The sequence below is a fragment of the Atractosteus spatula genome, chromosome 8, assembly GCF_055471065.1.
Source record: "Atractosteus spatula isolate fAtrSpa1 chromosome 8, fAtrSpa1.hap1, whole genome shotgun sequence".
NCBI classification, from domain to species: domain Eukaryota; kingdom Metazoa; phylum Chordata; class Actinopteri; order Semionotiformes; family Lepisosteidae; genus Atractosteus; species Atractosteus spatula.
This window is the reverse complement of record NC_142713.1, coordinates 16,161,917-16,182,153: the sequence shown is the minus strand read 5'-3', so window position 1 is coordinate 16,182,153 and position 20,237 is coordinate 16,161,917. Positions and strand designations below refer to the sequence as shown.

General features: G+C 39.8%; 1 protein-coding gene across 2 annotated transcripts in view; it reads right to left on the bottom strand.

Annotated features, from left to right (window-relative positions):
• The window catches only part of tbxas1 (thromboxane A synthase 1 (platelet)), a 140,720-nt gene that overhangs the window by 104,317 nt on the left and 16,166 nt on the right, over positions 1-20,237 (bottom strand). For both annotated transcript variants that reach the window (XM_088924350.1, XM_088924351.1), the window contains exon 2: positions 9,701-9,888. In XM_088924350.1, coding sequence (XP_088780476.1) covers positions 9,701-9,801 — 101 coding nt within the window. In that variant the 5' untranslated portion in view covers positions 9,802-9,888. The remainder of the gene's footprint in view (positions 1-9,700; positions 9,889-20,237) is intronic.

Sequence of the window (20,237 nt, the reverse complement as noted above, 5' to 3'; positions counted from 1 at the left end):
TAAACAAGAATTCACAGGACAACAGCCGAACAAAGCAAATTCTTAAACCTTACAGAGAGGTGTGCCATGATATGATTAGTTCATTTGATGAATGAACTGTCAAGAAGTCTTTAATTAAACAATAACCAGTGTATGGTGCTTCCGCACAGGCACCCTGATCAATGAATAAAACGGTAAAATATAGTGCTGTGAAAACTGTGTGGCAACTTGGCTGTCTGTGATTTAAGCTATTGATGCAAGTATGTGTGTGGTTGCAGCTCAAGCTAACTGTACCTTGTGGAATGGAGGAATGTGATTTGATTTAGAACATAGAAATGTGATCCCTAAGCCACAGACATCTCGGAAAGCTGAACCATCAAAGGCAATAAATTATGGTTACATCAGCATCATGCTGTGGGTATCTAACCAAAATAGTCCTGTGCAACATAGTTCAATAATGAATACTGTACAGAAAATGACTCCACAGAGAGGCAGTGTAACAAGGTTAATTCTCTTCTACATCATGTGACTTAATATATCTGAAACAGCATAGGCACAATAAAGTCTATCACATAAAAATCCATTACTCAGATAATTGTAAATGGCTCTATGAAACAGAGCTAGTCACAATGTTAACTAGACCTTTTTCTTTCATTGTTCAGATTTGAACAGAAAACATATCCGCTCTCTTCTATAATTTGTTATCTGAGAACTGTTATGGAGTCAGAGCTTTAAATCTATCCTTTCTGTTTTTCTTAGTCATTTTTAGTTTTTATATTTATGTTTTGTACAGTACGGTCACGGTACAGTACAGAACTGTCGATGACCATTCTTTCTTCAGGTTGTTGTATGTGCTCAGTCAGGCCATTCCTCGTTATGCTCAAGCTACAGTACACAGAGTGAGAATACATTTCTGTTTTCGTATTAGACATATTTTGCTTTATATAATTGTTTAAACATACAGGTTTTGTGATTATGTTATAAGAAGCTGTACTGTACTGTTAGCTTGTTCAATATAAATAGTATTCTATCAAAATAATTTCATCTCCAGTAACAATGTTGACGAAACCACACATGACTATAATACAGTGGTCAGACAGGCCCTTGATGAAATTGCCCCGACTCTCCATGGTATCATGATCACACACAATCCCTTAAACAGGAATGCCACAAACTAGAACGCAAATGGAGGTCTACTGGTCTACAAGTGTTCAAGTTAGTATGGACCGAATATTATTAACAATATAAGAAAGCCCTATATAGAGCTCGTTTGGTCTACTACTCTGAACTTATTATTAAAATAACCCTCGCTACCTATTTAAGACAATAGCTAATCTTACAAATAAGACCGATTCTATAGTACCATCTTACTTTAGTAGTGACGATTTCATGAACTTCTTTAACAATAAAATTAACACATCAGACTTCAAGCACAATCAAATAAGCCACAAAGAAGTCTAGTACAGAAACAATATGCAAACTTCTTTAGTGTTTTTCCATTAGTTAATGAACAAGAACTCAAAAAATTAAATATTAAGACAAAGATCCCCGCTAGATCCCATCCCCGCTCAGCTAGTCAAAGATTCCCTCGAAGTACTGGCAGGACCTATAATTAGTATGACAAACACGTCTCTTGCATCTGGCATTGTATCTGATCAATTTAAGGTAGCGGTTGTTAGACCTCTCCTTAAGAAGCCAAATTTGGATCCACAAGCTCTTAACAACTGCAGGCCTGTCTCATACATCCCATTTCTATCTAAAATTCTTGAGAGTTGTGGCCCAACTTCAATTGTATCTGGACTCAAATAATATACTTGAGAAGTTCCAGTCTGGTTTCCACCCAGGCCACAGCACTGAAATTGCATTATCAAGAATCGTAAATGATATTCTGTTAGCTACTGATGCGGGGAATGCAACAGTGCTTGTGCTTCTAGATCTTAGTGCTGCCTTTGACACGTTTGACAACTCTGTTTTGTTACACAGGCTTGAGTTTGAGGTTGGCTTATGTGGAACCGTCCTTAAGTGGTTTACTTCATATTTAACTAATCGTTTTCACTACTGTATGTTCAAATATGTAATAATTCTACAGTTTTGTCAATGTCACCAGTTCAATTTGGGGTACCACAGGGATCAGTGCTGGGAACAATATTGTTCTCTCTCTACATGCTGCCGCTAGGTATGATAATTCGAAAACATAATATTAACTTTCATTCATATGCTGATGAAACTCAAATATACATTTCATTTACACCTAACAACAACTCTTCTATTATCACTTTAGTTAATTGCATTAATGAAGTAAAGACTTGGATGTGTGTAAACATTTTGTTACTCAAAACTGAGGTTCTGTTGTCTAGAGGCAACAATACTTATAGGACTACTATAAATTCAGCACTTAAATCAGAGGATTTAAAAATTTGCCTAAGTTACGTGCTGAGTCTTTGGGGCGTCATATTAGACCAAAGGCTTTCGTTTAACTCTCATGTTAAACAGTATTGAAAACATGCTTCCTATAGTTAAGAAATATTGGAAAACTAAGGCAGCTTCTCTCCACTCAAGACAGAGAAATTAATACATGCTTTTGTATACAGCAGGTTAGACTAATGCAATGCCCTACTATCAGGGAGCACCCATCACTTTTTCAACACCTTACAGCGAATTCAGAATGCAGCAGCTAGAATTGTTACTAGGAGCAAAAAGTACGACCATATAACCCCCACACTTAGCTCTCTTCATCGGCTTCCTGTCAGGTACAGGGCGGACTTCAAAATCCTTCTACTTACTTAAAAGGCTCTCAGAGGTCAGGCACCTGTCTATCTAATGAAACTTATTAATGTATACAATCCAAGTTGCCCACTTAGATCACAGAATGCAGGTCTTCTTCATATTCCATGCATTAATAAAAAAAAACAGTTGGAGGTAAAGCCTTTAGTTACAGGGCCCCTAAACAGGGCCTGGAACAGTCTCCCACCCCATGTTCGGGATACTGAGTCAATCTCAGTATTCAAATCCAGACTGAAGACCTATTACTTCAGCCTAGCCTACTTACAGTACACCTTACATTATAGCCCACTGCAACCATGGCTGCTGGTGCTGCTGTACATGCCATTGTGTGTATCTGTGTTGGCCCACCAGGTAGATACATCTGTTCTGACCAAACTGTCCTATTTGCCTCCCCACATGTCTGGATGGCGCCCATCTGAGTTGGATGCTGCATCACTGCCATGGATCCAAGAGTGACATCGTGGATGTAGCTATCATTTAGGAGGATTTTGCTGGCCTACAGAGATCTGTATGGAGTACTAACACACAGAAGACATGATGGATAGATTAATACCCTTATTCATATATTCTTTTTTTAAATTGTATAATGTTAGCATGTCCAAAGGGGTTGGGCAGCCATTTGACCTTGGACCCCTAGAGGTTTTTTTTCTCCTTACTAAGGCGTTTTTGGTTCCTCTTCTCCGTTGTCCTCTGGTCTTTTCTGTTCTGTATTCACAACATGTATGGTCACTTGCTTTGTTTAGCGCCTTGGGACAACCTTGTTGTGAAAGACGCTATTTAAAAATACATTGATTTTTGTAATCTAAAAGCAAAGCTCTACATATCCATGAGTTTTATGTTAGAAAAGGGCAGTGAATATGTCTGTAAAGAGGCATTTGTCTTTAACCTCAGTTTACCATGCTTTTTTATTACAGAAACATCCATACTGTTTCTGTTGTTTCTAGAAAACTACAGTATGTGTGGTAGTTAACATGTTATGAATATAGCACTTCTGGTCTGTTGTATTTGACCCTGACAGTAATGTTGGCAGAGCTCACTGGGATCTGTCTTCACTTCAAGAAAAGGCGCACTTTCAAAGGCTTTTAGAGGACTGGAGGAGTGAGAAAAAAAAATTGAGAAAGCCAGAACTGACAGCTTAATCAAAAATGTAGGCAGCAGACTCTTAACCACAAACCCTTCTACATATTTTTGAGCTCTGAGCAGCTTCTCTTATCTAAAACGAGAAATTTAGTTCATTAAAACACCGTTAGCAGGTTTAGAATGGAGCTTAAATCTGTCATTTGCAGCTCAACACATTTTTAAAAGGTATAAAAGACCTTTTTTATCCAGACAATATGATATTAAATCTTAAAACTCAAATTTATATTTATAGAAAAATAATTCTTAATTTTATCTTAATATTGGTTATGATGGATTTTTTATTGGAATGCAAAAAATTGCCCTTTTTTATTCTGTGCATTAGCATGTACTATAGTTGCAATAATTAACAACTAAAAGCATCTGGTTGCTTTATGCTTTTTCTAATAACCATTATTACAGCATGATATATTTTATTAAACCTTGTCTTATAACTAAATTTGTTCCAAAGAAATTTGACAAATGAGCACTTTCTTCTTTCATAAGAGGAAAGTCATAATGCATTTAGGAGTAATGTGTTAGAGGATACAAAACAATTTCAGAAGTTACTTAAATGTATATAAATGTAAAACTTACAGTATTTTTAAACCAGTGCTGCACAATACTGTGTGAAGTCACTTTAACAAAAATAAAACACAAGATAGCTACTTTGCTCTGTAAAGACAGCATAAAGCATCCTAGACTAAATGGCAGTGTTTGCGTTTCTGCTGCATTACTGGGAACAAATATTTTGAGTATTCCCATACTTAATGAAAAGTAAAATAATAGTATTTTGTGAAATTCTTAAGTATTAAAAAAATGTTAGAGGTATAATACATATTGTATTATATTTTAGACAATTTACATGAATAAAAACATTACCCAAATGGATTTAAGACTTCAGATCCCTAAGGAAATGCATTGTTTCCTAAGAATCTTGTTTGTTACCCTGTTTCAACTGGCATGCTTTTACAGCAATACAGAATTTTTGTGGGAACATAACACAATACAGAATGTGGGCACACGACAGTGTAAAGCTGTATAAATCAGCTGTATTTTACCATATGTAAACACCATTTCAACAGACCAAGTTATTAACTAAAACTAGAAGTAGACTAATATGAAAATGTTTAATAATTTTATATGTGCATCCATCCATTTTCTAACCACTTTACAGGGTAAAGCCTATCCCAGCAAGCAATGGGCACAAGGTGAGTTACTGTACACCCTGGATGGGATGGTCCCACAGGGAACACACAGAGACAAACACTCATGCACTTACACCAGGCCAATTTACCCAAAAGCAAATCAACCAATCAGTATGTCTTTGGACTGTGGCAGGAAACCAAAGCAACCCAAGAAAACATGGAAAGAACACACAGTTGCAAGAAAAAGTTTGTGAACCCTTTGGAATTACCTGGAGCTCTGCATTAATTACTCATAAAAATGTGGTCTGATCTTGAACTAAGTCACAATAATAGACAAACACAATATGCTTAAATTAATAACACACAAACAAATTGTACTTCTTGTCAATATTGAACACATCGTTTAAACATTCACAGTCCAGGTTGGAAAATGTGAACCATTGTATGTAGTAACTGATAGAACCTCTTTTAGCAGCAATAACCTCCACCAAACGTTTCCTGTAGCTGCTGATGAGACTTGCACAAAGGTTAGGAGAAATTTTAGACCATTCCTTGAGGTTGAGGTCTGGACTCTGACTTGGCCACCCCAGAACACAAATTTTCTTTTGTTTAAACCATTCTGTTACTGATTTACTCCTGTGTTTCAGGTCATTGTCTTGTTGCATCACCCAACTTCTATTAAGCTTCAGGTGACGGACTGCTACCCTGACATTCTCCTGTAAAATTTTTTGATACAATTTTGAATTCATTGTTCTCTCTACAAGCTGTCCAGGCCCTGAGGCAGCAAAGCAGCCCCAAACCATGATGCTCCCTCCACCATGCTTCATGGTTGGTATGAGGTTTTGGTGTTGGTGTGCAGTGCTTTTTTTCCTCCAAACATAGCATGCGCATTTCTGCCAAAGAGTTAAACATTTGGCTCATCCATCCACAGAACATTGTCCCAGAAGCATTGTGAAACACCCAGGTGGTCTATTACAAACTTGAGACGGGCAGCAATGTTTTTTTTTGGAGTGCAGTGGTTTCCTCCGTGGTGTCCTTCCATTAACACCATTCTTGTTCCGTGTTTTTCTTATAGTGGACACATGAACAGAGACTTTGGCAAGTTCAAGAGATTTCTGCAAGTCCTTTGCCATTACCCTAGGGTTCTTTTTCACCTCCTTCAGCATTGCACACTGCACTCTTGCTGTGATCTTTGCAGGACGCCCACTCCTAGGGAGAGTAGCAACAGTACTGAATTTTTTTCCATTTGTAGATAATTAGTGGATTAATGAACATCCAGGCCTTTAGAAACGCTTTCATAGCTTTTTCCAGCTTTATGCATCACTACAATTCTTCTTCTAAGGTCCTCTGATATTTCTTTTGATCAAGGCATGGTTCACATGAACAGCTCTTTCTTGAGAAGCGCAGACTCTGTTTGTTTGTCTTTTTTATAGGGCAGGACACCTCCAACCCACACCTCCAATCTCATCTCATTGATTGGAACACCTGACTCCAATTAGCTTTTGGAGAAGTCATTAGCCTAGAGGTTCACATACTTTTTCCAACCTAGACTGTGAATGTTTAAACGATGTGTTCAGTACTGACAAGAACAAATACAATTGTTTGTATTATTATTTTAAGCAGATTGTGTTTGTCTATTATTGTGACCTAGTTGAAGATCAGACTACATTTTTATGACTAATTAATGCAGAAAACCAGGTAATTCCAAAGGGTTCACAACTTTTTTCTTGCAACTGTACAAACTCCATGCAGATAGTACACCAGGAATTCAACTCAAGGCCCCAGCACTGCAAGCCAGCAATGCTAACCACATTGAGCTTCTACTCTGCTCGTCTTTGCATATTCCAAAGGTGGTGATTTTAAACAAATAAGAATGAGTCCAACAGTTCCTTTGACTTCAGGCCTCATCATTATCGAAGTCACTGTTACAGAGTTCTATTCTACCCACTATTTACAGTAGATACTTACTCAAAGAGCTGTCAGCAGATGTAATTGTGCCTGTAGCCACCACTTATCAATTTAATTTTTCTAGAAATTTCAATTTCTACAGTAGGCAAATCTAACACATGCACCTGGAAGATTGTGACTTAAAAAAAGACTCAAAAGACTGAAATCAAAGTGAAGAAATGAGATGCAATTAATACAGTGCTATGATAATACAGTCTTTCTCCAAGGCCTTTTATTGGACAAGTGGTGACACCCTTCCCTTTGGACCACATCAGAGCCATGTATGGTTTCAAGAGTGTGCTGTACTTGAGAAGAAACCAATTTTCTGACATTAAACCTTGCTCCTTTACATACCATTTGATTTTTCTCAACTAGAAAATTTTAGTAGGTACTCTGCTCTATGAACTGAATACAGGAAATGTGCTGGACTCTGAACAGCTTTATCAATGTGAACACTGCTTCCTAAAAAACTAAAATTTGTGAAATGTAATGGGTGTTTAAGGCCTCTGTGAATGTGAAAATTCATTTTAACAAATGAGGCACCCGTAAACAATGTGATTTTCTTTTTCAGATTTATAACTATTTTATCATATGGTTTTTAGTTTCAGCTATGAATTTCAATTTTCAGAGTGTCAACATTGAAAAGGTTAACATAAGTAAGTTGCCTCATCTAAAATGCTGGAGCTTGCCAGCAGTATGGAATTTATTTGCCTAACACAGCATGTATAATCTTGGATAATGATAACATTAAGTAATGCATGGGAAATATGGAATGAAAGATACAAAAAGGTCTCTTCCCCCAATAAAATGTGTCAAAAACATATGTTGTCTAACAGAGTCAAAGCTTTTATTTCTTAAATTTAAGTCACAAATGGTCTTTGGTATAGCACTACAAAAGTGATTAAAAATGGCCATTTAGCACAGCACTTTCCAGCAGCAAATGTGCACTTTGCCCTGGCTTGCTCATTTTCAATAACTTGTTGATACCATTACCTTCACCTGGATTTTAATAAAGAGGGTTAAAAATCAGATTTCTCTGAATTAGGAAGAGATCTCTGTATGGGACAGTGTTATATAATCTTAAATCCTGCAGTAATGGAAGCAAGGTTTCACACATGCATCATACTAGATATGACAGATAATTATTGGGTTACAGATAAGAGTTTACTTTAGCTATTCTAAAATTACAATTGTCAAGTAAAATCATTGGAGATCTTTTTGATCTACTCCACATGTATAGTAGCAACTGAAGTGAGTCCCCTCCCATGTGTAAAACAATCTGACCTGGATGAATCTGTTTTTAAAACTCTGATAAGATCTGTCTCAGGTCTTTAACCATTATACAGTACATATCTTCCTGTTTTCTGAGTTTTTAATATTATTAATTTAAATGGAGTCATGCGAGTCTCATGCGAGTTGTGGCCTGAATATTGTAGTTGAATTAGGCCACATATATTTTACTAAAGGACAGGTGTTAAAAGCATCTTTGTAACACATCATTGAAAACAACTTGAATAATGTATTTTTAAAAGTAATTATTTATTTTATATACTGTAATGCTGCATGTGGTGGTGGGTCACACTAGTGACACTCGTTATCCAAACCTGAAGAAGGCTCCACGGCCGAAACGTTGTGTTTTCTTTCTTCTCTTGGAATGTATGGAATAAACCTATTACTTGTTCCTTTGCAGCCTACGCATGCTGACACAGCTACCCACCTGAATTACTACAACAATAATTAATTGTCAACATTTAGACTCTTTAACTTTTGTGGTCAATTAAAGCATGAGTCTCAGTCACAGGCTAAACGTGAATGGCAGACAGGTCCAATTATCTAGGGAAACTTAAAGTATAGATGATGCAATAATTAAAAAAATAAAAATCATTAAGACTTTACCAACACTGAAAATATCAAAAAAACAATTCAATATTTTCAAAACCAAAACCAAAATGATACATTTTGTTCAAACCAGTTTAGTGAATTGACCAACAAAATCATTTAAGGGGTACTGACATCCTTAAAGGATATACTGAAAACACAAAAGGTCATTTCCTATAGTCTTACAGGTCTTGTGGTGCAGTATTAGTATAAGAGATACAGTATTAGTATAATTACACAGCTCAGGTGCCAAACCAGAGAACTCCTGTTCTGAGTATTTGGGAGAAAGGTGCCTGCTACAGTATTTCAAATAAATTCAATTCTTAAGAGAAGGTTAAGAGAAACACTGTTACTGATTAACCTGTATTTGCTATACTTCTAAACTACATAGAATACAAACTGTTTACGAATATAGGGTGCTTCTAAATTAGTTTGCCTATTTGAAAAGTTGGATGGTGAAAACCACAGTAGACATTGAGTAATGAAACTTGGTTAACATAAAATTTGGAGAATGCAGTAGAAAAGAGTGGGTTTGCTGGGGAACACGCTCCACACCTTCTGCTGGACACCTGTGACATGGTCTCTGATACATACTGTCACTGCCCATGGGAACATTTCCCATTTTCCTGTTTGTGTACCACAGATCACTGCTCCGTGGTGCAGTTTTCATATCATATGGTTGAATATACCAATTAAAGTTATAAACACTGTGTGTAAAGGCTAAATGGCCTTTCTTAGACAATCTTACCAGCAACATGAAAGCGTTTACAACATGTTAGAACACTGAATATTTCACCTGGAACCAGTTATCATTGCAATTATAACAGACACAAAAATAAATTACTTACCAGTAGAGAAGAACCAAAAAGACAACCAACAAGCTTACAGAGACAGACATCACATTGACTTTCACTGGAACCAGCTTCAGGATATCCACAGCAGCATCCATTCTCTTCAGCAGTCAATGCCAATCAGTGCAAAAGGACTACAGTACTGTATTTCCGGTGCCAGTGGAGAATTCTCTTAAGAATTGACCCTACAAGCAAAGAAAAAGTAATATATTCAAAACATACTTGTGTAATACATAGTGTGCTTAAAGATGTTTTTCCATCTTTCCATTTATTTCACAAGTCTGTGATTGCTGTATTACTTAACAGTAAGATCCGTTATCTTGATACCTACCAAGGATGGCTTTACAAAAACTTAATACAGAACACAAATAAATAAAAAATGAATGTTTTTTTAAGTATTGCCCACCTGAAGATATACTGGAATGTTTTACCAAAAATTTGGGGTGTCACTGCTAAAGAATAATTATTGCAAGCTGCATCAGGAAATCATTTCATATTAAAAAAAACAACAAGAGATACCTACTCAAAAGACATTTATTATAATTTCATTGTCTTATTATTCTTTTCTAAAATGAAAAATAGTTAAATGGCACTAAATGTACTTGTTTCTGGCTTTATTCAAGGTGAAAATAGACATACTGTACTATCTAAATATATCTGAAAATATTTTTATACTGTGATACACCCAGGGAAAGAGTAATGTAGCAGGGATCTTTAAATAGGAAAACAGAAGGACAAATGTTGTGGTAAAGTGAAAATAACACAACAAAGGAAAGACAAAATATCTACGCTCCTTTTTGAGCTCTATCTTGTGGCACTCTTTATAAATAACTGGGCAGTAAGGTGCTTACCGGCATCAAACAAGCCAAAATCTCTCTTGAAACAAAACTCTGTTTCATAAACTCACAATATCCATAGATCTATTCATCAGTCACTTCCTTGATCCCTTCTCCTTCCAATACAACACATCTTTGGAAGTTTGGCTCTTTTCCTGTATAACAGAGGTTGACAGAGAACTGGAAGCCTCTGCTTCCTTGTTTTAACTGTCACACAACCAAAGGTTACTCCAAAACATCTTTGCACATTTCTTTATATGACACCATTCCTTGATTGTAGTGTTTTACACTGTTCTTTCAGTTGGAAAATCTTTCTCAGGTGTTGAGACTTGGATTCCCCTTCTGACTCCTTCATCTGGCTGGTCTCCAGGAGGGCTTCTATAAAGAGAATCCTCTTCTCAGCAACAACCTAGGTGATCTGAGGCTCAAGACTCTCCATCTATGCCCTCCTGTCCTTTACAACTGCTTTTGTGCTGGATACCCTAAACTAGAGTTTGGTGAGGGAAGTCATTTCTTGTCTGGCCTTTTCCAGTTCTGCCTGGAGACTGATACTGTTGTTCTGTGACTTCTTCACCACTTCAATCACTTCATTCAGGTAGTTCTGCAATCCACATTCACTCTGTTTCTGGCAGGATTGCAGATGGCAAATCTCAAAGTCAGACATCTTATTCTACATGATCTTCCTCTACTGCTCATTAGCCTGCAGGGCCTCACTTGTCTTACCCAGCTCTCTGATCAGTTTGATGCACTCTTTGTGCTGTTTGCTTGACTCAGTATTTTGCTTGTTCTCAGTCTGTCTGGAGGCCAGATCAATGGGCTTAGAATCTCTTCTCTCTGTACTCGTTCAGAGCACAGAAGTGTATTTCCATTCCTTCACCCCTCCTATACTAGTATCTCTGGGGATGATTACTGGTATGATATGGCTTTTCCTCCAACCCTTTTTCTACATTTTAAAATTCCACAGGAACTTGGGCATCACCATCATCAGGTCCACATTCATGTGCTGCAGCTCTCCTGTTTCTGATTGCTTTTTCTTCACTCCAACCTTCTTCTCAGCCTTTTTGCACAATGTAAGTGTACAGTATGTTTTTGAGATATGACACCTACAAAAAGTCATTCTATCAGGCTCTGGACTCTTGGACTCCTGTCTCTTCCACCTTGGACCTTCCCCTACCATCTCCTTTACTTTTCTATTTCTTTCTTTATGAGGGCAGTAAGGTGCATAGTGACCATACACCGTACTATACAAGCACAACATGGGAAGCCTTTAGTGTAAGCAGCATTCCATAGTTCTCCCAGGCTATCATTTTGATTTTACTAAACAATGTTTAACAGAATAACAGGATCCTAAGTACTCTATCTGAAACGTGTCTTCTGTTTTCATCTACAGCTAGCCTTGTGAAGCACTTTGCACTGTTCTCATTCAACCAAGAAATGTCCTCACTGTAACTCACTGAAAGGAAAATTTCATTTATTAACATAAAAACCATGTGTTTTTCAGAATCTAAAACACAAAATAACCAAAAAGCTTAAATCTGATTAACTTCACGAGCAGGTAAGTATAAAGCAAAAGATTGTAAGGTGTTTCACAGCATACAATTCTTTTATATAAAACTATTTTATGGATTATCTTACTAGCTTTACCTTTAAACTGACCAAGTTTTATGGAAACAGTTTGAAAGAAAATTAAAATTAAATACTTATATCTGCATTGTTAAGAAAGGAACACAGAAATAATAAAACAGGGTAAAGTGCTCATAAAACAGTACCTCTAGAACCAACGCTGACAGATAAAAGAGCAGAAGTTATCAGAAAGGATCAGTAAGACTATACAGTACTACTGGGATTAAACTTTGCACCTGAATCATAGAAAATACCACAAAATTTAAAGGTAAACACTTGCCTTTATTTAATCTTCTTACTACTTCTGAAAATATCTTCTTAGACAAATTAGCTTTCTAGAGCACTAATTTAAACATTGAGCTTAAGAAACCAAAGCAAATGTACAGCCTCACCACTTTGCAAACAAAAATAATCCTTAAACCTTGACCCCCTGTTTTTGACAAATTAATGTGACTGGTTAGTACTACACAAAGAAAAGGGAGTACCTGTACTGTCCAGGACACAAGTGAGAATGCCTCCTTTCTGCATACAGTATTTCTAGAATTAAAAACTAGGCCTTTTAGTTTCCTTCACATTTTCCATGGGATTAGGCACTGATGGTTATCTATTTGAGTTAAACATTTTCTTATTGTTACAGTATGTGTAAAAATAAAAGTAGGGCATTTTTTCTAAACAAATGATTGAGTAAATTGTGTATTTTTCGGTAACATTCTGTTCCTAGCCAGGCTAAGCCACATATTTGTTGAACTACAGAACCGTATTTTCCAAACACTTTAAAATTATGTTTTAGAACTGTTTGTTAATTATCCTTTTAATCTGAAAGTCCAAGTCTATATAAATTAATTTCTGAGTATATATACCACTAAACGCATGACTTTTTTAAAATTAATGGATGAAGAATAATGCCCTTTAAAAAAACAAGTCTCTTGTTGTCCACAGAGTATTGCTTCACTATCCTAGGTACTGTGAGGTGCATGCTTTACACTGTAGATCCAAAAATGCACTTTTATGCCAATTTATACATATTACAGAAAACAAACTGTTATTCCTCTACCATAGTGTAACAATAGTCCAGAAATGTTACTATTAATATTCTTTATGTATAAGCTATACATGGAATACAGAGAACCAGAAAATACAGACCCACAAAAACAACGCAGCCAATTAAATATTAACCCCTTTAATACACGTTTCATGATTGTAAAAGAAAGAGGTTTTATTTGAAAACAAGATTTTGTCCAAAGAAAACTCTTTAAATCCATGCATCTGTTAATCTATGACGTATTTGTATCAACAAATATTTAATTACATATTGTTCTTTGCAGAGAACTGGGCTTGACTTTTGAGGACAAGAGACTTTCTAGGAGATTCATCTTGCATGACATCGACACAACTCCAGTATTACTAACAACCATTTCACAAAACTAAAATAAATCTTTTAAAAAGGGATAAAAAAAGGGTTCATTTCAGGGATTACTTAGCAAATATTGACATACAGTAGATTTTGCCCCATCTAGTCTTTACAATATGTCTGGTTGCCAGTGTAAACTGGCTGTGAACACTCTAAATGTTAGAAGGGTTTCAACTCCCCTAGGAAACATTATGATGGAAGATAACCAGGCAAGATATAAAAATACTACATAATGCCCAAGGAAAAACTAATTCTACATAATGCATATGTTTAGAGCAGTGCGAGTGAGATTCCAAGCGTCTGTATGAACAACATGCATAGTAAAGTGACATGCTAAAGGAAACTGTGGTGAATGAGTGATGGAAAGCTGGAAGAGTAACAGGGAAAAGTTCACTTCTGTGAATATTTAGCTTGTATCCAGAATTTATGCTGTTGGAGAGAATTCAAAATATAACTGTAAGAATGAGTCTGGGACAGTGATGCGGTGCAGCTTAAAAACTTGTCTGACCCCAGTGATTTTTTGTCTATTGTGTAAACACATGGCCACAGCCATTACAATTAAATGAGGCCAGAGAGTGCAGCATTGTCTGGTGTCATGGTGAAGCAGGGAAAAGTCAGAAATCACTTTTTAAGCAAACAGAAAAGACAGATAATAGGACTCATGTAACAAATCTAGAATTAAATCAATTTGTAATCTATTAGATAAGCAATCCTGTAAAATGTAATAATTAGCAATTCCAACATATGGCTAAATATGGCTAATATTAAAAATCTTAGTCCTTTAGGAAATGAAACCTATGAAAACATATGCACACAGTTTTATGTATACATGTCATATGCTCATTCAAACAATTTTATCATTATCATCAATATCATATTATGCATTACATAGGTATGAATTAAAACCTGCTGTTGGAAGGTGGTGGACAGAGGAGGTGAGGCAGGAGCTCAGAAAGAAGTGGTCATGCCTTGAACAGGCTCAGAAAGAGGGAGGAGCTAACTAAGAAGAAAGAGTGACCTTGTCCTGAACAAGTGCTGATTGAGAGGGGGAAGTTACCATATCAGAAGTCAAAACTATCAAATAGACCCTTGTGTTGAGAGAACAGGATAGAATTTAAGGAGCAAACAGAAAGCAGTTGCCCTCAAAAGAACACAAGAGTGACAGAGACTGAAAGTAGACAAAAAAAAACTGAAAGTTTTTTTCTGTGAATCCACAAATTCTACTCAGCAAAAGAAAAGTGAGAAAGCAAGCATCCAGTCTGCAGGGCAGGAGCTTGAAGGTAGACAAATCCTGGAGGAAGTCCACTTCAGGACAAACCAGAGCAGTTCCCTGCAACGAGCTGTGAATGACAGCCATAATTCTGGAAGAGATTGAGAGAGAGACAACCCTACATAGAGAAATGATTCTGGAGGCAACATGACCTAGGAGACCTAGAGAAGATGGGTCAGGATGCATGTGCTTTCCAGGACTAAAATCAACTACAGACCAGTTAAAACAACATATTAGATTTTGGGGAATAATGTGTCACTATCTGTCTGGGGATGGGAGGGGACAGATGTGAGAGTGGCGATAATTTTCTCAAACCATTTGCTACAGTCAGAAAACGTAACACACAAGTGCCTTGCGGCTTCCTCTAACCCAAACTCTCTGGGTTATCTCACAATGCTTATTTAAATGTGCAATTAGCTAAAACTCTCTTTAGCTTCTCCACTAGTTCAATAACTGAGAAGATCAGTAAGAGGTACCTGCTGTTTCAAGCTTAATGCTATCAGTCTCCATATGAAAGCTGTCCAAGCTCCTCTATCGCCACTCCTGATTGGGAAGGATGATGCCAGACAACCAGGAAGTTGATGTCCATGGTGAAACACTTTTCTCCAGAACTTAGCCACTATGTACATTTCAATTGTTGAAGCACCAAGCCACAGCAATGCACAGCTGTTCGTAAGAGCTGCTCTGTTTTCCACCTCCAGGAGGACCTGAACTGCAGTGCTCGTCAATAATTGCCCTAGGTGTTCTGCCTCACCTCTTCCAACCAGGCTCCCTCCTCACTGCCTTTTCAAGTTGAATTCAGAAATGCCTCTCATGCCACTGAACTCTCATACCCAAGCAGCAGCATGTCTCCAAGCAAAGGAGTGAAGAACCGGGAACTCTACTCTGTAGCGGCGAGGCTTAATAATAAGGCAGAATTAAGTGTTTCTGAGCTTCCCAAATGAGGCCCCATTTCTCTGTTCATCTCTGTGGTGCAGCCACAGAGAAACTATTCATGCAAGATGATTTAAGGTTTCCTAGGACAGCTCCCAAAGGGGGATGCACTTAGCTAAGTCTGGCTATCATGATCAATGGTCATCCACTGGCGCCTATCAGTCTAGGGAGTGCCGGATGGACATCTGGACTGCATTACTAAGTGTCAGGACTAAGTGACTCATATCTCACCTTGATCAACCAATCAGGGACTGGTAGGGCTGAGTAACCCACGTGGGACTCTGATGCCCATGGAACTTTCAGCCAATCAACGAGCTGAAGTTCCTCCAGGTAAAAACAGGCAACACAGAGAGCCTGAGAGATTCAACAAGATTCAGATTCAACAAGATTCAGATTTGGGAGATTCAGTAAGATTCTGGAGAGGATTCTGTGGACTGTTCTAAAGGGAATTCAAAGGAGAATTCCAGGGCAGGACGGCCCAGGAGCAGAAGGCTCCCAAGGGCAGGACATTCTCGCAGCGCGCCTCCTGACCATCCTGAGACTCAGCCCGGACAACCACGGAACGGCCAGTGTGTCCGAGTGCCAGAACTTTCCTTTGTTCTAAGAGTCTAGAGTGGAGGTTGCCAGAGAGTAACCAGCAGCAGGCCTCGTGAACAGGTCGGAACTGTGGACAACTGAATCACTATTCAGAACTAGCTCTTCATCAGGAACGAACCGGTCCTCTTCCTGACTTGCTGGGATCCACAGTCATCTTTTCTCCTGTGCACAAACTTTGCTAGTTAAAGCCAACACTAACTAGCCGGTCAGCGAGCATCAGCAGCGCACCGTCGCAAGCCGCACAGCACAGCCTGGCACGGAGCCAGAGAGCGCGGATTGGACAGCAACAAGCCTGCAGCTGATTGTTTGTGCCCGCAGGAGATCTGAATTCCCAAGAAATTGGATGAGTATTCAACTTCAATGCATTACAGCTCGAGAATTCAATTGTTATCCCAACCAGTTGATATCAATTTAATTCCTAAGAGTTATGTACTTGTTTTGAGTATCTAATGTAGAAGTTATAACCAAGTTCATTTACGAAACGGTCTTAATGAATGATATACTGAACGTATGTCCTCTTGATGTGTAACACTTCGTAACTGATTGAATATATACCTTTTGTATTCTGATAACCCTCTCGATAAGATCTGTTAGGTTTATATGCATATTCTATGTATTAATAAATGTATCCTCGTGTATTAGTACCTGTGTGTGTGCGTTGTTTGAGTTATGTCGCATGGTTGGATTCTAAAGCCATCAAAAGAATCAATTTTGTGATTTACTGCTACAATTAATAATTGTCTCAGTAAATGCCCAAACCCTACAGAACTGGTGCCTTCAGAGAGCCACTATGATTACATATTTGGCGTCTCTGAACGGCTATGAAACACTACATTTATGGCGTCCCTGGCACGGGCGTGGCAAGACTGAAATGAATCAACCAAGCGGAATAATTCAATATAAAACGCCGCGGGTTTCATACACGACAATACAGTGTGCTGAAAGCCGAAAGGAAAAAAGTTCCCCTTGCTCTTTAAGCAGTGCTTGATTGTTTTGTGATCTTTTGCAATCTACCGGGTTGATTGCATACTTGATCTTGTGGTTTTCTGTGGTAAAACTGTGACTTCGTACTTAAAAGTAATACTCTTTAAGTTTAACGATGGTTGCTAAAAGGTCTGAATTCGAGTCGCTATTAAGCACTCTCTCTAGCAGCGGCAAGTCTGACCACGATCTCTTCCATATCTCCGTCAGCGGAGAAGCTAGAAGGATAAATCTCCATTCTCTGAGAGAGCTAGCGAAGGACATAGAGAGATTTGACCCCGCAGTGTCAGAGAATAATATCGAGAGTTATATTCAGGACCTCAGGTATACCCTGGAGTACCTGCCAAACGCCACAGAACAGGAGAAAGTGTTTCTGGTCAGGAAAACTACCAGCAGAGCTGTACATGAGTGGATGGCTAGGCAGATGAAAGAAGTCTGTAATGACTTTGAGCAGCTATGTCAAGCACTTATCGAAGAATACAGTGCGTTTATTGACCCGACTGCCGCGATAGCCGCCGCCCTTAACATTAAGCACGAGAGAGCAGAGTCCCCTCGCGAATATTACGAGAGACTTAGACGAACTTATTTTGCAGGGCGAAATGATGAGGGTTGCGAAGAGAACATACATTTCAAGGGTTTATTCATTGCGAATCTCCACCCATCAGTCAGAAAGATGATCTTAATGCATACAGATGCACAGACCATGAAAATGACTGATATTAAGAGATTCGTGCAGAAAGCCTGGGAGTATGATGTCCAAAGTCGCTCTGAGCAAAAAGCTGCTAAAGCGACTGTGTTCGCCGTCAGAGCCAGCAGGGTTAATTCCCTCCTGCTCGAAGGAGCACAGGCTCCTGAGCTGGCTAAGCCCCGTTCCAAAGCAGGCACACAGGACCGCACCCAGCGTCCTAAGTGCCATGAGAACACCGGGGGAGGGAAAGGGCTAGAAAAGGCTGAACAAAAGGATTCAGTAGCCGCCCGCCTGGCCAGGCTTGAACAAGCTTTATTAGGACAGGGACAACCGCTCCCCAAGGCTGCCGGAAGCGTGAATGAGCTGATACTCTCCACTGGAGGAGGCGGAGACCCGCCCCCTCTCCCTCCCTCAGTCTATCTGATTGAGCGGAAGGGTTCCTGCCTGGATGAGGTCGGCCACTCCCAAGCGAGTGCTGACTCCACCCCTGAAGTCACAGAGCAGGCAGTAAAACACAGAGGAAAAGCAAGAAGCTTTTACCTCAAGGCTGCCATGGGAGATGTCTTACCCAGTGAGACACTGATTGACACTGAGGTTGAAAGGTGTTTGATGTCACACGGCAAGCTCAAACGGGTAGAAAAAGAAAAGGGTATGCGACTCAGAGTGGAACCTTTGGTGGATCACCAGAAAGGCAAAGTGTGGAAACAGGTCAAGGCTCCTAAGCCTTCTGTACAGAAGGAAAGGGGGGCCAAGAGGCAGACTGTGCTTACACAGTGCCCACCGAACACAGAAGCCTATGCGGAGATTCCTTCTGTTCCCTCTGGACAAGAAATAAAAATATTTTCTTGTTCCCCGGATATACAGGGAAGTCGTGCCCTGGCCAAGGTCCCAACAGCCTCCATGCCACAGGAGCGGTGCTCCGAGCAGCCGCCTGATCCACCAGGTAAAGCACACCCCTTTTACATCCCTAAAGAGGAGCAGATCTCCCCACCTGGCGATGAAAAGGAGCTTTCCCTGTGCACCCTGGCACCCAAGAGGGGTCAGGACCACCACCCTGCAGTGGTGGAAGGGATCCAGATGGCAGGAGAGCAGGTTGGTGATGTAGCCCTCACCCTTAGCCCTGAGAGGTCCTCTATTAGTGAGGATCTGCTTGAGCAGCTGTCACGGGGCCACCGCCAGGTGCCCCTGGTGCAACATTCACAGGTTAGACAGGAGGTCCAGCTGGACGCTGAGACTACTGCGCTGTGGACACACCTGATCCCAGATGCCGATTCCCTCTGCTGTGACCCAGGGAACCTGCAGTCAGGTAACATTATTTCTCACAACTACCAGGTAGTGAGTGAGACTGACCTGATTGTTCCTGCCTCAACGGCAGGGTTTCCAACACACCCAGTCCCCCAGAAGGGACAGGGAATGAAAGCCGAGCCGGTTTTCTTACAGCCACCAGCTCAGTCTGTCAGTCTGAGTCTGACCAACAGTGGTTCACCCAGACTGGAGCTGGATGGTCAAGCCACCCGCCTGCCAGTGCAGGACATCGCAAAGAGGGGTATCAGAATCCCCGCCTGCACTGACATGGGCCTGGTGGGTGATAGTAAGTTCAAAGACAATGAACTAGCTATCCCAGTGCTGGGGCAGCTCCCTGAACCCCTAGCGAGGGAAGGGGGGAGCGAGCAGGTGTCCTACACCCACGCCCAGCGAACGATTGTAAACATGCCGATAGAGGGATTCCTCAATCAGGAAGTGTGCACGGTGGACCGGAACAGTGAGAATGGGGTAACAATCTCAGATCACTCAGGTGCTCCAGATGACCACTCAGCCGAGGGTCAGGCATGCTCCACCGCTGCACCACCCCCTGCAGGGTTCCTAGAGCACAGGCATGAACAAATCGAAAAAGCAGATGCCCTGGAAATGGAGGAGCAGCATCAGCCGCTGCGTCAGATCTCCCCAGATTTCCAGGATGTTGGTGCCCAGGATGCCACATGGCATACTGAGAAAGACACCATGTACAAGCTGCGCCAGCTTAGAAAGGCAACAGTCACTCAGAAGGAGATGACTGGGATCAGCCACCCGAAAAGACTTTTGGGAAGACTGATTGCTGCCGCCACTGTTGCACGTTTGCTCTTTTTGGTAGGTTTGTGTGCTACTGGCACTCTCACCCTGACTGCCCCAAGAAGGCAGGTGTCAGAGAGGCCAGA